This window comes from Pteropus vampyrus, unplaced genomic scaffold (assembly GCF_000151845.1).
Source record: "Pteropus vampyrus isolate Shadow unplaced genomic scaffold, Pvam_2.0 Scaffold62, whole genome shotgun sequence".
NCBI classification, from domain to species: domain Eukaryota; kingdom Metazoa; phylum Chordata; class Mammalia; order Chiroptera; family Pteropodidae; genus Pteropus; species Pteropus vampyrus.
The window spans coordinates 1,534,050-1,549,537 of NW_011888843.1; the positions used below are offsets into that span (position 1 = coordinate 1,534,050).

General features: G+C 43.1%; 1 protein-coding gene across 1 annotated transcript in view; it reads right to left on the reverse strand.

The window, feature by feature from the left end:
• Nucleotides 1–274: 274 nt before the first annotated feature.
• The window catches only part of TNFRSF11A (TNF receptor superfamily member 11a), a 52,316-nt gene continuing 37,102 nt past the window's right edge, over nt 275–15,488 (reverse strand). The window contains exons 10-11 of the mRNA XM_023531168.1: nt 11,652–11,721; nt 275–478 (exon numbers count right to left, since the gene is read on the reverse strand). Coding sequence (XP_023386936.1) covers nt 275–478; nt 11,652–11,721 — 274 coding nt within the window. The remainder of the gene's footprint in view (nt 479–11,651; nt 11,722–15,488) is intronic.

The following is a 15,488-nucleotide window of genomic DNA, read 5'->3' on the forward strand; positions in this document are numbered from 1 at the left end:
CCACTTCCATGCGGGGCCCCAGGCTTCCCTGACTGAGGGCTGCTTCCTGCATTAAACCTCGTAAGCCCCAGCGCCTCTTTTCACTTGTGTGCATCTGACTCCGTGGTCTGGGTATGTTTGGATCCCGAGTCTTTCGAGACAAGGCAGGTAGAAGGAACTTGATCATGGAGGAGGCTGTTAGGGAAGCAGTCGGAGGTTCTGCCTCATCTGAAGACTGAGACAGCATTAAGGATAAGCCGCGTCAGAGCAGTTGAGGTCCGCCTTCCTGAGATCCTCATTCATTCCGGGATTGCTCTCTCGACTGCCGGTACTGAAAGAGAAGCGCAAGGACCCCGGGCCCAACCTTCAGTGGAGCGCCATCTAGCGGCACTGCTTTCAAATACAAGCGTGATGCGGCCCAGGGCGTTCCTTTTGCGTAAGAGGCCTGGCGTTTGCTTCTTATTGTAGGCGCTGTGTCAACAGGATGATCCGGCGTTTCCTAAATCCAAGTAAGCCAAGTTAACATGCCATGGATTTTAAAGGCCGTATGTTAATTGAGCGGGGCTATTTCCAAACCTAATAGCTTGAGTTCCATTTGTGCCTGACTAGGGGGAGCAGAGTGGATCTGTTATACTGGCATGGAGTTCCTGGCAGCTGGGGAAATGGCAAGGGAGGCAGAAACAAGGCAAAGGTCCTGGAAATTTCTGCAAAAGATCAGGCATGGGCAGATTAAACGACTGCCATCCTCACGAAAACAGAAGCAGGCAGATGACCTGGCACCCGAGGCTTCAGAAGCTGGCTCTCAGCCACCAAGGAGAAAAAGTCCCTTCTCTCCCCCACCCATGTGGCTGGCGTTGCACAAAGATCCTAAACGTTCCACTTCTCCCAACACTACCTTTTGCTCAATGTGACCTGAACACACATGATTCCAATCCCCTCATCTCTCTTGTTTAGAGGCAGCTGGCTATAATTTTATAAGGTTAGAATTTCAGGGAGTTTAAAACTACTCAAATGAATACCCACCACGGGGCCACACCGGAAGTTCTCTCTGCTGGGAAGAGTGTAATTGTTTCCTAGGGCTGCCTTAAGAACGTACCACAAACTGGTGACTGAAAACAACAGAAATTTATTATTTCCCAGTCTGGAGGGTGGAAGTCCAAGGTCAAGACGTCAGCAGGGCCATGCGCTCTTTGACAGTGCTAGGGGAGAACATATGACTTTCTCCCAGCTCTGGTGCTGCCAGCCATCTCTGGTGTTCCTTAGCTGGGAGACGCATCACTGTGTCTCCACGTGGTCTTCCCTGTGTGTGCCCACGTCTTCGCGTGGCACTCTGTGTGTCTCTTCTGAATTCCTTATAAGGACCTCAGTTCGATGGGATTAGGGCACCACCCTCCTCCAGTGTGACCTCGCCTTAACCGACATCTTGACTACAGATCTGCACAGATCCTATTTCCAGATAAGGTCCCATTCACAGGTACTGGGGGTTAGGACATTTTGGGGACACATTCAACCCACAAGAAATAGGAAGGGGCTCTGGCAGAAAACGACAAGACCAACTAGCTATAAAGGTGAAGGAGTAGAGTTCCCACAGTCTCATCCTCTGTTCCACAAGACTTCACATGCAACACCAGACAAGACCATGATACCGCATATTGACCATTATTTTGATAGGATTAAAAATATATTTTAAAGACACGCCGTTTCCTTAGGGCCAATTAAGTATGTGGAACATCTTCTAGCTTACATTCGTCACTAACTTACTGACCTTTATTTTTATTAGGCGTAGAAAAATAAATATGATCTGTTGAACACTAACTATCCATTTCCGTTGAAATGGAGAGTCAACCTGAAATATGTAGAAACTCTCCTCTCAGTCACTTTATCTAGGATTTTTTTTTTCTTATTTAATACATTATTCAATAGATAAGTCAATAGATTCTATTGCATAAAACATATCTCACGTTTATTCCTTATACTTTTTATAATCCGTGTTGCCTCGTTACTGATAATACATGAACATATGCAACACTTAAGTGCCGTCCTTGTGGGGAATACTTTGCCCCGCCTTTCAAACTGATGTGATAATGACACCTGTCATTTACTGCCTTCTATGTGCCAGACACTGTGCCGATCAGTTTATATGCATTATTTTATTTAGTTCTTAAAATAAAGGTATACTCTAAGTACTATTATTCCCATTTTACAGCTGAAGATGCTGAAACTTGGATAACTAAGTATCGTGTCCCAAACCACATAGCTTTGCACTGAGGGAGCTGGAATTTAGATTTAAGTGTATGATTCTGAAGCTCATACTGGACTACCTTCAAATAATATTTTCCACAGTAATCCTGGCAGATTTTCCTTGAACAGTCTGGTTCTTTTTCCTCTCCCCAACCTTTGACGCATAAGAAAAGGACCAGGTTTAAGTGCAAAGCCCAGTACCTAGTGGTCCAAACACATTCCAAGGGCCCTACACTTAGCTCTTGACCACTAGGTGGAGACACGCCTGTTTTCTCTCCTCCAAAAGATCTTGAACTCTACCAAACGCATGGTGAACCCGTCTCCCCTCTTTAGAACTCCAAAATCCAAATGGCTATAGAACCAGGACCAGTTACTAATGAGCCAAAGCACACAGAATTGGGCCTATGGACTACCCTGGTCATCACAGTGTTTCTCTAGGCTTCATTAAAAGTGAAAAAAAGAATGATGATTGAATCAACAATCTACTTACAATAGACACTACAGGCTTGAAAACTACATGAATGTGTTTTTTGATCCATAAAGAACTACATCAATGTAATCGTCTAATAATAAAAATTACACATCCAGTGACGGTGAAGATATGACGAGCAACTTGAAAATGGCCTTGTTAGCTTTTCTAAAATTACATCTACTCTTTATGGACTATGTACTTGGAGTAGATGGTAGATGAAATGCAGTCTATGTGTGATCGAACTTACTAGACAATGCGCCAGGCCCTGTGCAAGATATGGTGTAAACACAGATGACATAACTCCTGCCTCATATCGTGGTCTGTGACATGGTAGGAGCAACAGATTGATGAGATCTGCCCTTGGAGTTTTACATGTGTATATACGTGTGCGTGTGCGTGTGTGTGTGTGTGTGTGTGTGTGTGTGTGTGGTATGGATGTGTGTGCATATGTATAAAGCTGACCCTCACTATTCAGCGATTTTGTATTTGCGAATTTGCCAACTCACTAAATTTTATCTGTAATCCTCAAATCGGTACTTGTGGTGCTTTTGTGGTCATTTGCTGAGACACGCAGAGCAGTCAAAAATTTGAATCCCTTGACACGACATGTTCCCCGCTGAGGGCAACTAAGGCAATGCTCTGCCTTCTTGTTTCAGCTCTCACACTGTAAGCAAGTGTCGTTTTCACCAATTTAGTGTCACGTTTTTCACATATCTGTGCTTTTTGTTGATCTCGTTGTTTAAAATGTCTCCGAGTATAGTGCTGATGCGCTGTCTACTGTCCCTAAGTGCAAGAAAGCCTGAGATGTGCCTTATGGAGAAACTACACGAGCTAGGTAAGCTTCTCTCGGACAGGAGTAATAGTGCTGTGTTGTCAGCTCAGTGGAATTAATTGACAGTAGATATTACATAAGTGTCTCCACACAGAAGCACAGATAAAGCAAAGTCATGTCTTGACCAGCTGATGAATAAAATGTGATCAAAGGCTTGAAGGAAACTAACCCTGTATTTTCCCTAAGAGCAGTGAGGAGTGGTTCAGGATGCACCAATTCAGTGTTTGTGGTGACTTTGTAGAATGTAAGTACTGCAAATAACAAGAAGTAAGCGCGCACACACACACACACACACACACACACACACACACACAGCTGTATGGAGCATTAGTAGAATTCCACATGACCCTGATGAGGGGCGTAGAAATCATTACAGCTGTTCAGCAAGGCTCAGATGAGTCATGGGCACATAAGATGGGAAGAGGGACATATAGGTTAAGGTAACTGCACTCAGTGAAAAGAGTGAAAAGAAAAGTTATTGGACTTTTCGTTATCAGAGAGGACTTCTGATTTGTGGACCAAATAGCCTAATTGTTGTATCTTTCATTTAAGGCAGGAAGGTATAGATGAGAAGAAGGAGATGAAGATAGGAAAACTTGAGTGTTCCTGCAAATGAGGATAGAGTTTGGGAAAAGCTGACTTGTAGATCCCACGAGGATACCAAGAAAGAGGAGATCTAGATTTAATCATGTCACAAGAGGTTCTAGGGGTGACTGTTACAGATGTGTAAGTTTTCTCACAGTTTTTCTGTTATTTTTTAATACTCTCCTCTGACTGTTGTCCTGCTCTAACCAAAATTAAATTGCCTTGGATGACTCCAAAAATATTTCTAACCTTATTTAGAGTCGAAGGGAAGGAAGGACGATGTGCAGCCGAGTCCCTCCTTGCACTACCCAAGTGGGGTAAAAGCAGGTGGTGGCAGCTAATACGAAGAGCAGCCAACCAATCCCTGGGACTCACTGAAAAGAGAAACCGGGGCATCCCCACCACGCAGAAATTATTCTGTGACAGTTCCCATAAGCACATGGTCCTTGAGTGATTTCCCCATGGCCAACCATCCAAGAGAAGTCTGGATCTTTATGAACCATTTCAGGAAGCTCTAAAGACTATAGCACCAGGATTTGTGAAAAGTGCTGTAGCCAACCCAGAGGACTTTGTTGATCATCGGAGCCTAGGAACCAGGAAGATACCTCACAGGCCCGAGGGAGAGTACAGTATAAATACAGTGTAAATACAGGACTACTCAAGACTACTCAATAATGCTTTTGTTTCTGTATCATGGAAAATGATCTTTCTACTCGGAAGTGCCCAGAGCGGGAGGAGTCCTAGAGGTTGGACATCCTGAGTGCCTGAGACAGGAGAGCAGACGGGCCTAGGCTCAGACAAACAATCCTCCAGGGGCTGGGAGTTATGGTGGGAGTGGTGTCTGAAGAGCCAGTGATGAAATAGAAATGGCAAATCCCAATGACAAATCTGGTGTCATGATTTAAGAAAAGGGGGAAAGATGAAATCTGGAATGTATAGACAAGTAAGTGTTCATTCTTGGCTAAAGATTAGAATCTGTCTTTAAGCAGTCAGCTTTCCAGCTCCAGGCATGAGCACTAAACAAGCAATGCCAAACTAATCACATTTTCTCCTTTTATAGGATTACCATTAGATTAGCAAATCAGGGGGAGCCCAGAATGCTCACAGATGTGAATTTTGACAAAGGCTCTCATGACACCATGTAAACAAAAGGGAGAAATGTGAACTGGATAATGTCACATCACGACCACGAGCTGGATGAATGATCACCTGACCTCTTGTCGGCACAGCCAGCTGACAGCAAAGATCCCTCCCAGTTCCAAAACACAATAAAACTGATGGGGTGCCGATTCTGAGGAAGAAGTTGGTAATGTATTACATTTCTACTACTGCACTTGATACTGGAAATAAAAGATGCATTTTTTTCACTGAGTGAGCTCGTTTCTCAAAAGGTTAAACTCAGCAATTCCACTCAATGTCACTCATAAACTCGCACGTAAACATCCAGAACAACATTATACTCAGCCGAAAAGTGAGAACAACCCAAATGTTTGTCAACCGATAAACGGATAACAAAACGTGGTATAGCCACACTTAAGATTCGTACATTTCATTGTATACAAATGTCATCCAAATAAACAACAGTAAACAACAAAATCATAGCATATCCACACAATGGAATATTATTTGCTAAAAAAGGAAGTACTGATACACAATACGACATCGATTAACCTTGAAAACATTATGCTAAGTGAAAGAAGACAGTAAAAAAAGCTACGTATTGTATGATTTTATTTTCGTTGCCTTGTATGAAATGTCTAGAACAGACAAATCTGCAGAGACAGAAAGATAAGCAGTTGTCTAGGACTGGGGAGTGGGCTGGAGGGAAGCGAGGACTGTTAATGGATGTTGGGTTTCTTTGGGGGGTGATGAAAATATTCTAAAATTGATTATGGTGATGGTTACACAACTCTTTGAAAGTACAAAAAAAAAAAAAACCCATTGAATTTTAAACTTTTATCATCTCAGAAAGTCCTGTAGGACGGTTCTGATTTAGAAGGTTGTACCTCCACCATCACTAGCATTTCTGAGTTTTGATGGTCATCCTAGCTGAGTTGACCTCCTTCTTGATCCTTTAGAACTGAAATCCCGTTGACGCCATACAAAGCATCTCTGTATCTGGTCTTGTCAGAAGGCTGAGCCCATTGTTAACATCTGTTGACACAGCGTGGAATATCAAGTTCATTTCTTAAGGGGTGGCTTTTCTGACGTTTTTGCCAATTCTATATTTTATGCATCGTATTTCCTTTCCTCAGTCACAGTGATGAATGAAAAATTGTCAGTTTCGAGAAAAATGTAGGAAAACTAACGAGAGCTGTTAAGAGAGATGTATTAGCTGGAGGTGTGGGTGCTGATGGAGCTGACTTCTGCTGGCTGGTCATTAGGCGGACATGGATATGAGTCTGTTTATTAATGAGGGTATCAGTTATGATAAGGAGCTTGTGGCAACCAGGGTAACAAGTAGCCATTATATGTCAGAGTTGACTTGACACAACTCAATCAGTATAGCCAACATAATTGATTTCAGTGTCTCCGTAGATTGACATTCAAATTAACTGGTAGTCGATGGAGCCATGCCCATTTAAGGTCTCAGTCTAGAGTGGAAAAGCCATAGTCCTAATAGAAGATGCTCACACACAGTAAGGGCTTTTTTCCCCCTGTTTTTACCCATTCTGGAGAACTCCTACTAAAGCATCCCTGACTACAGAAATTACCTTCTTCAAGTGACTTTTCGGGGAAGGGATGAAATTTCCTCTCCTGAGATACAATTTGTGACTATTCAATTAAACCTTCCTGGAAATGTATTTTGGTTAGTCAAATAGAGGCATCATTACTGCCAAGGCAGCTCTCAGAGGAGGCCCAGTGAGGATAGTTCTGGGAGTTTTTTCCTTGAAGATGGAATTCTTTAAAAAGTTTTGCTCAGACACCTACAGTTTCCCTGCAAGCTCATAGGAGAATATTCCTGGCATGGGTTTGACATTATGGCACGTGCTAGCCTGGCTAACTGAGAGTTATTGCACATCATCTTATGCAGGAAGGTGCCAGCATGCTTTATGAATTTAAATTAATATTCAGAAATATGACCGGTGTGGTAATGAATAGATTTTGGCAGATGCAATTGTGGAGTCCTTGACCATTACAGTTGAGAAAATATACTGAGATGGCTGGAACATCAATTATGAAATAACCTTTCAACTTGACATTTTTGGAATTTCATATTTTCCAGCATTCCAAAAGGGAAGACAGATGACTCTAGTCATTGAGTGTGTCTCTCAGTGTACTGAGAGGCAGAAGTCAGGGCAAAAAGGTGGCATGTACTGGATGCTGGAGAGAGAAGCAAGCAGGCGTGGGTGCTGGCTGGCTTCTGCAGTAAAGGCAAATTCTGGGCCAAAGTTTCCACGTCCGTGTTCTAACTGCTGGTGTGTGTCAATATGTGACCTCACATGGCAAACGGGCTTTGCAGATGTGAGTAAGGATCTTCAGATGGGAAGATCATCCTGAATTATCCAGGTGGGCTTGATGTCATCGCAAAGATCCTTAGAAGTGAACGAAGAGGAGTGGGACAGTCAGAGCAGATGTGGCCATGGAAGCAGAGGAAGGAGCAGTGTGCTTGCTGGCTTCGAAGATGGAGGAAAGGCGATGAGCCCAGGAATTTGGGCAGCAGCCTCTAGAAACTGAAAAAGGCAGAGACAGACTCTTCCGGAGCCTCCAGGAGGAACTGCCAACACCTTGATTTTAGTCCAGGGAGACCTGTTTCAGGTCTCTGACCTCCAGAACTGTAAGAGAATACATTCGTGTTGTTTTAAGCTACTAAGTTTGTGGTCACTTGTTACAGCAGCAACAGGGAACTGATACACTTGCCTTGAACCAGATGACTGCCCAACATTTTGATGAGAAAAGTAGAAGGTAGATATTTTTCATATCCCTTAGACATATAAAATATTACCCGGTGAAGGCAAAACAACGCATGATTAACATATAGGATACAGGATGTAGAGTTCTCCCAAATAAGTGGAATTCTTACCTGTTGATGTCCTGTTTTTGCAGCCTGAGAGTATGAAGGGGGAGCCCTGTCCTGTCCATCCACCAGGCAAGCAGCACCCCACGTGGGCTGAATGGATCTCATCACTCCTCCCACCGACTGCATCATGCTCGAGCAATTAGTAAAATTAGTTTGCAGTAATTATATCATTTCTCATCTTTTAACATGGTATAAACATTTATGCAAACTGATAATACTGTCAATGATCGAGTATTTATATTACATCTGCTATTAGACAAAAGCCAACTGAATCAAGAATTTCCGAGGTAAACTACTTCAATTCCTGGGAACTCTCAGCCCCGGGAATTGAAAGTCATTAATTTGGGAGGCATGCGGGGAGGAGGGTTGCCATGGATATTGACAAACCTTTGGAGTAAAGGTGAATTCCCATTTGCATGGGTTACAAATCGAGGCTCAGTTAGGATCAGGACAGTACCACCTGGGGATTCACTGTGTAGAGGGATCTGTTTGTTCAGGATCAGTATAGTCCATAGTAGGAAAACAAGAGGCAAGAACAGTCCTCAAAATAAGGTCACATTTATAGGGACCAGGGGTTAGGACTTAAAACATATTCGATTGCTGGAGGGGGAGACAATTCAACCCCTAGCACCTCCCATAGGCCAGGGAAAAGCCTTTCTTCAACAGTGATTGAGGAGAAAGCCTGAGTGAGAGAGACTTGCAGCCTCATCTAAGATTTGGTCCTGAAGTCCTTGAAATCCAGAGGGGAAAAGTGACCCCCAAATTCCAAAGCTTCAGTGGTTCTCCACTGTGCTGGAGGCTAGAAATCACCTTTAGGGGCAGACAATTCTCTTGCTTTGAAGGAAATACACCGATTTCCCTTTGTTTATGCAAATTAAGCAAATATCTTGTTCTGAAATAGGGTGACTCAAGACAAAGGGACTTTTCGATACCGTAAAAATCTGTCTTCATTAATCTTCAAGGTGTTTCTGGGGAAGCAGTTGGGCCAGGATTCTGGGTAGCGCAAAAATGGTTTCAAGTGGATTCTTTTGATGGGAGGAGTGGGCAGGGAGTGGGAGTTACAGGCAGAAAGCTGAGGAGAAAGGAGCTAGCCGTGTGGACTTAACGACAGATTATGAAAATTCCTAATTTTGTAAGCTGGTTGATAAACATGCCATCATTAAAAAATTAAATTATGCGAATGTGCAATTAAATACATACTAGAAACAAAGTTAATAAATACTCAGGCTCATCACTTTGTAATTATATTACTACATTTTCTATTATCTATATTCTCGAGGTCGAATATGTTGGTTGGTAGGAATACAACACAGGGTGTGTTACTGTGCATCTCTTTCCAGCTCCCATCCATGGCATCACGGTTGGCAGCTTGAAATCGGCTGTGATGGAACTATTTACACCATGGGACGTGCAAACACCCAAGATCAGCCCCGTGCAGCCAGCTACTAAACATCCACCTGCACACAGCTGATGGGGGGCAGGTGTGAGCAGGGTGTGACACTGTCTCTTCTGTCCTGGAAAAGGGGAATTAAGGAGTAAGCTAGTGTCTATGCATGGGGCAAATCGATATGGGAGAGCCCAGCAGCCTGGGCAAGCAAGTGACAAAGTGGCAGGCGGGGCCGTGTAGATGGAGTGCAGTCCAACTCAGAGAGCCGATATCTCTAAGGATTTATAGACCACACAAGCTCTGTGCTAGCAACTGAGTACTGTTGGCTCAACTGCATTCTGAGGCCCCTCCTTATAAAAAGGAATAGGAAACAGGGCTTGAGGGTTCCCTGAAAGAGTCTCTGAAGAGAACCCGGGAAAGGACTGCATTTCTGATCATCCATCCCACAGGCAGGGGCTCCAACTGCTGTCTTGAAAGAGGCTGACCACATCTCAGTTCCAGAAAGTCAACAGCCATCTGTGCCCCTGGACTCTCCAAGGGGGTGCTGTTTGTAGCATTTCCCAAGGTCATCTTCTCACAAAATGGCTCCAGAACAACACATTTTGGAAAGCTCTAAACTAGACATGTGGGCACCATGGAAACTGGCCTGGCCAGCCTGGGTTTTGCCAGCCGCGCCAGCACTTCGGTGATGCTTAAGAGGAAATGCTTGTGTCCCTACATGATTGTGCTCAGATGGCGCTCTCCCTCAGAGCCCCTCCTCCTCACTCCGCCCCCTTAAATACACTACTAGATGAAATCTTTTTGCAATGATCTGAAAAGGAGGAGTGGAACTGCAGAATACTGTCATCTCCAGTGTGTGGCCAGAAAGCATCATGAGGGCCAGAGTTGCTAGATTTAGCAAATAAAAATATGAGATGATCATTGAAATTTGCATGTCAGATAAACAAAGAATTATTGCTAGTATCTGCATATCCTATGCAATATGTGGGATATACAAATACTAAACAAGCATTTATTGTTTGTAGTTCAGAGTCACGACCTGACTAATCATTGGCCCGAAGACTTGGAGAGACACATCTAGAAGCCATTCCAGCAAGACTAATCCAGTACCTCTTGTCTACTTAGTAATTCAAGCGTTCAACAGTTCTGGGACAATGAGCTAAAATCTTCTATGTTTTATTTGTCAAGTGCTGATTTTACAAATAATGTTCACCTGGCTTGTGAACTGCTGCTGGAAAAAGAGCCAGGAAGGGAGCAAGGACCCTGCCCGGGTGGTTTTCCTCCACGTCTCTCCCTGTCACCCTGTGGCTGACACATCGTCTTCGTTTTAGTCTCAATTTCCTAAGCTAATGAACCTTTGCAGAATCCATGCTCCAAAGATGATGAATATTTCTAGCCGTATTTGTCTTGATACTGGTTGGTATAATTATTTTGATTACAGAGTTCTCTATTTATGTTCTATTTATGTTAAAATTAGTTTGTAGCATGCCTAGGTTGACTGGGGAAAAGTCAGTTGGCTTGGGCAGTAAGGGGAATTAGAGGCAAATTTGGAGCAACTCAGTATTCTAAAGTGGTTGTGCATAATTCTGCAAGTAGATAATCCATGTGTTTCATAGTCAGCTAACTTAAAAAAAAAAAAAAGCTATTTCCTGCAAGAGAAATGAGAACAGTCCAAGACTGCCATTGTTCTAATTATGGTTTTGGTTTTCCCCAGAACACAGGAATCTTTAAAACAGCACTAAGGAAGTTGAAAGTTTCCTTTTAATGAAAATACAACCTGATTTCAATGTTTAAAAATACCCCTTGAGCATCAGACCAATTGCTATCCTACTTACAGCTTGGGCATCAAGGATGTTGGTTGTAAAAGTTTTGATTAAATAATAAGAGGGGAAAGCCATGATTTAAGAGAGCAATTGCCCAGAAGAATACTTTCATCTCATTAGCAACTTCTTTGGCTCGATCTAAAGCCTACAGAAGCCTTGCTTTTAGAAAACAAAACAAGCAAAACAAACTCCACCCATCCTTAGCCACTATTTTTAACTGGGGTTAGACAGTTTGTGGACAACACCAAGGGTGATGAGAAGGGGTGCAGTTGGTCCCGTCATACATTGCTGCGGGGTAAACATACACTTACCTTACCGTCCAGCAGCCCTGCTCCCAGGCGTTTACCCAAGAGAAACGAAAACCTATGTCCATACAACAATCTGCATGTGAAGGTTTACAGTGGTTTTACTTATAATTACCCCAGACGGGAAATGTCCCAAATGCTGCTCAGCTGGTGACAGGGGAACAAAGTACGGCACCTCCAGGCAAAGACTACTTCCCACGCAGCGAAAAAAGGAACGGACCGCTGATCCACCTGGCGACAAGCAACAAGCGACAAGCGTCTCGCTAAGTGAAAATGGCAGGACTCGATAGCGCACACCGCATGATTCTGTTTATTGTGGAAAAGGCAAAGCTCTAGGGACAGAACGGGATCAGTGGTCGCCAGGGGCTGGGAGTCAGGGTGGACACCTGACTATAAAGGAGCGGGAGGGGCCTACCGCAATGACCCAAGGGTTCTGTCTTGACTGTGGTGGAGGTCACCTGACTACATGCGTTCGTTAGAATCCATAGAACCGGAGACCTAGAAGCGATGAATTTTACTACATGTAAATGATACTGACTCAGTAAGACTGATTTAAAAACTTGTCATTGTGTGGCTTCCTAAGAGTCGCACTGATGTTGAATAAGCTTTCACGGACACTCTTGGTACAAACAAGGTTAAGGAAGGTAGGCGGGTTCTTTGCTCCTCAAATAACTAGCCCAGATGCTGTGCTACAGGTGGCTTTCTGTCTTAGCAGGAACCAGATGCACGCGGTGGACAGGATGCATGACTGGCTGTAGAGCTCTTGGAGAGCAGCGGCCACCATCTGTCCCTCCTGGGAAATGTCCTCCATCCCCTGGACGTCTGTTCATCACCTGCTCCATCCATGGATGCCTGGACATGAAGCATTAAGAAACTGCTGGATTCGTATCTGTGCTTGACTTTAATGATCTCTCTCAACCACGTCATGATGGCTGTTTCATTATTTACAATAAATGCTGTAATGAATGTACAGTCATTAATGCACATCCTGAAGCAAACACCCAGTGGGATGCAAATGCCCATCAGCTACCATGAGGGGCACTGCTCATCCTTCTGACGCTGCACGTGAATCTACACCTGCTGTAGGTGCTGCGAAAGGATGACCAGTATCATCTCACTGACAGAATGAATGCTCTCATGGGGGCACAGACTGTATGCTTAGGATATAAAGTGTCTAATGCAAAGTTTTAGGGCCCACTATTGAATCTGGGAAACTAGGTCTGATTATAATGAAAAAGGTTTGGAATATTTTAAAAATATTCCCATCATTGACTTCCTCTGCCTACGTCAGTTCAACTCCAGTTTGACATTATTTTGCTATAGGTGAGAACAGAAGGAACGAGGAAGCAAACACACTGGATCTAAACACACTGGCTCTCCACAAAGGCATTGTAGTAGCAGGCCAGGAACGCGAACTTAGGAGCTTGAGTGCAAACCCCACATACTAGCCTTGTGAGCTGCTGGAAGTGTCTTAACCTCTCTGGCCCCATTTCTGCTTCTGTAAAGATAACAGTAGTCACTTCGAGAATTTGCTGTGATAATTAAATGAGATAACATATGTAAATCACTTTGCACATAGCTTTTTGCCTACGTTTACTGACAGGAAGTGAGGCTCTCTCCTTGAGTAAAACTCATGATAGAATTGTCGGTGGATGTTGCTGCTGCTCCTTCCTCATGGGCTGCCACAGTGGATTTAGTTACAACAGGAATTTAAGGTCAAGAGCAGAGGCTACTGTCATTGTCAGAGGCCAGGGCTCAGTGACAAATGACAGCTCCGCATTGGGCAAGGATCCCAGTCAGAAGTCAGGGCCCCTGGCTCTGCTGTCATGCCACATCCCAGTCCTGGCATTTGAACACTTGTGGGGATAAGATTTGTTCCTTTTATCATCAGAAATTATTCTACCCCCCACCCCCGGATTTATTGAGATATAACTGATATGTAACATTGTGTAAGTTTAAGGTGTACAACCTAATGATTTGATAACATGTGTATGTTGCAAAATTATTTCCACAATAAAAGTAGTTAATACCTTCACCACCTCACATAATTACTTTTTGTGCATGTGGTCAATATTTAAGATCTACTCTCTTAACAACTTTCAAGTATTTAATATAGTGTTGTTAACTATAATCACCAGACTGTACATCAGATCTCCCGAATTTGTTCCTCTTATAACTGGAAATTTGTCCCCTTTGACCAATAATCTCCCCATTTCCTCCACCCCTAGCCCCTGGCAAGCACCAATCTACTTTATCTATGAATTTGGCTTTTTCAGATTCTGCATATAAGTGAAATCATGAAGTATTTGTCCTTCTCTGTCTGATTTCACCCCAGTGGGTGCCTATTCATTAATTAGCATATCGCCCTCAAGGACCATCCAAGTTTTTGCAAGTGGCAGGATTTCCTTCTTTTTATGGCTGAATACGATGTCATCAGGAATGACTGCTCTATCCTTCCTTTACCTTTGGAACCACGCCAGCTCTGCTTAATAAAAAGTGTGTATTTTAAAAAGGAAGGAAGAAGATGCACAAAGAATGCTTATTTTAATACTCCCACTTCCGCCCCCTCCCCAGCCTCTTCAGAGCAGAACCTTAAATTGCAGCTACTTTTCATCATGGCTTCAATTAGAAAAATATCTTTTCTTGAGTCATTACTGATAGAACAGAAATTGGAAGAGAAAAAGGCCCTTCGATGATCTTATTCTCGCTGTATTTGTACTTCTTATCAGACCTCAGCAGTCTAGGGCCACACTTTATGTATACGTTGATGTACTGTATACACATACACACAAATATATATGGCCGGTGGGTAGTGGACATTGAAAATGAAAGGCTTTGGGAGCTGAAGGTTTGGGGAGACAGCAGCCATTACATGCGATGTGCAGAGCAAAGCTACAAGGGGAGAGATGGGGAGAAGCCGTGAGTCTCAAAGGAGGAAAATCGAGGAACAAGAATAGAGGGGCAGTGTCTGGAGCTACACCACTCCTACCCTTCCAACGTTCTGGGCTTGATTTTTCCCTGGTTTCTTGAGACCCCTCCCTGAATTGACCTGACTTCATCTGAATGTGTTTCTAGTCCTTGAAACCTTCGTACAAGCCTTTGAGAGAGTCGAAATAGTTGTTGGTTTCAATGACCATTGAGCAGGACTTAAGGGTTTAAAACCCATTTAAAAAACAGGGCTGACCTCAAATTATACTACAAAGTGGCAATAATCAAAACGGCATGGTATTGGCAGAAAAACAGACACATAGACCAATGGATCAGAATTGAGAGTCCAGAAGTAAACCCATGGTTATACAGGCAAATAATTTTTGACAAAAGAGCCAAAAACATACAGTGGAGAAAGGAAAGCCTCTTCAATAAATGGTGCTGGGAAAACTGGAAAGCCACCTGCAAAAGAATGAAACGAGACTGTTGTCTATCGCCACACACTAAAATTAACTCAAAATGGATGAAGGACTTGAATATAAGACCTGAAACAATAAAATGCAGAGAAGAAAACATAGGAACTAAACTCAAGGAACTTGAACTTAAAGAAGATTTTACGAATTTGACCTCAAAGGCAAAGGAAATAAAAGTAAAAATAAATGAATGCGACTACATCAAACTAAAAAGCTTCTGCTCAGCAAAATAAACCATCAGCAAGGTAAAGAGACAACCATCTGAATGGGAAAATATATTTGTAAGCAATGCCTCCGATAAGGGCCTAATATCCAAAATATACAAAGAACTTATACAGGTCAACAACGACAACAAAAATATCCAATTAAAAAATAGGCAGAGGGCCTGAACAGACACTTCTCCCAAGAAGACACACAAATGGCCAACAAACATATGAAAAGA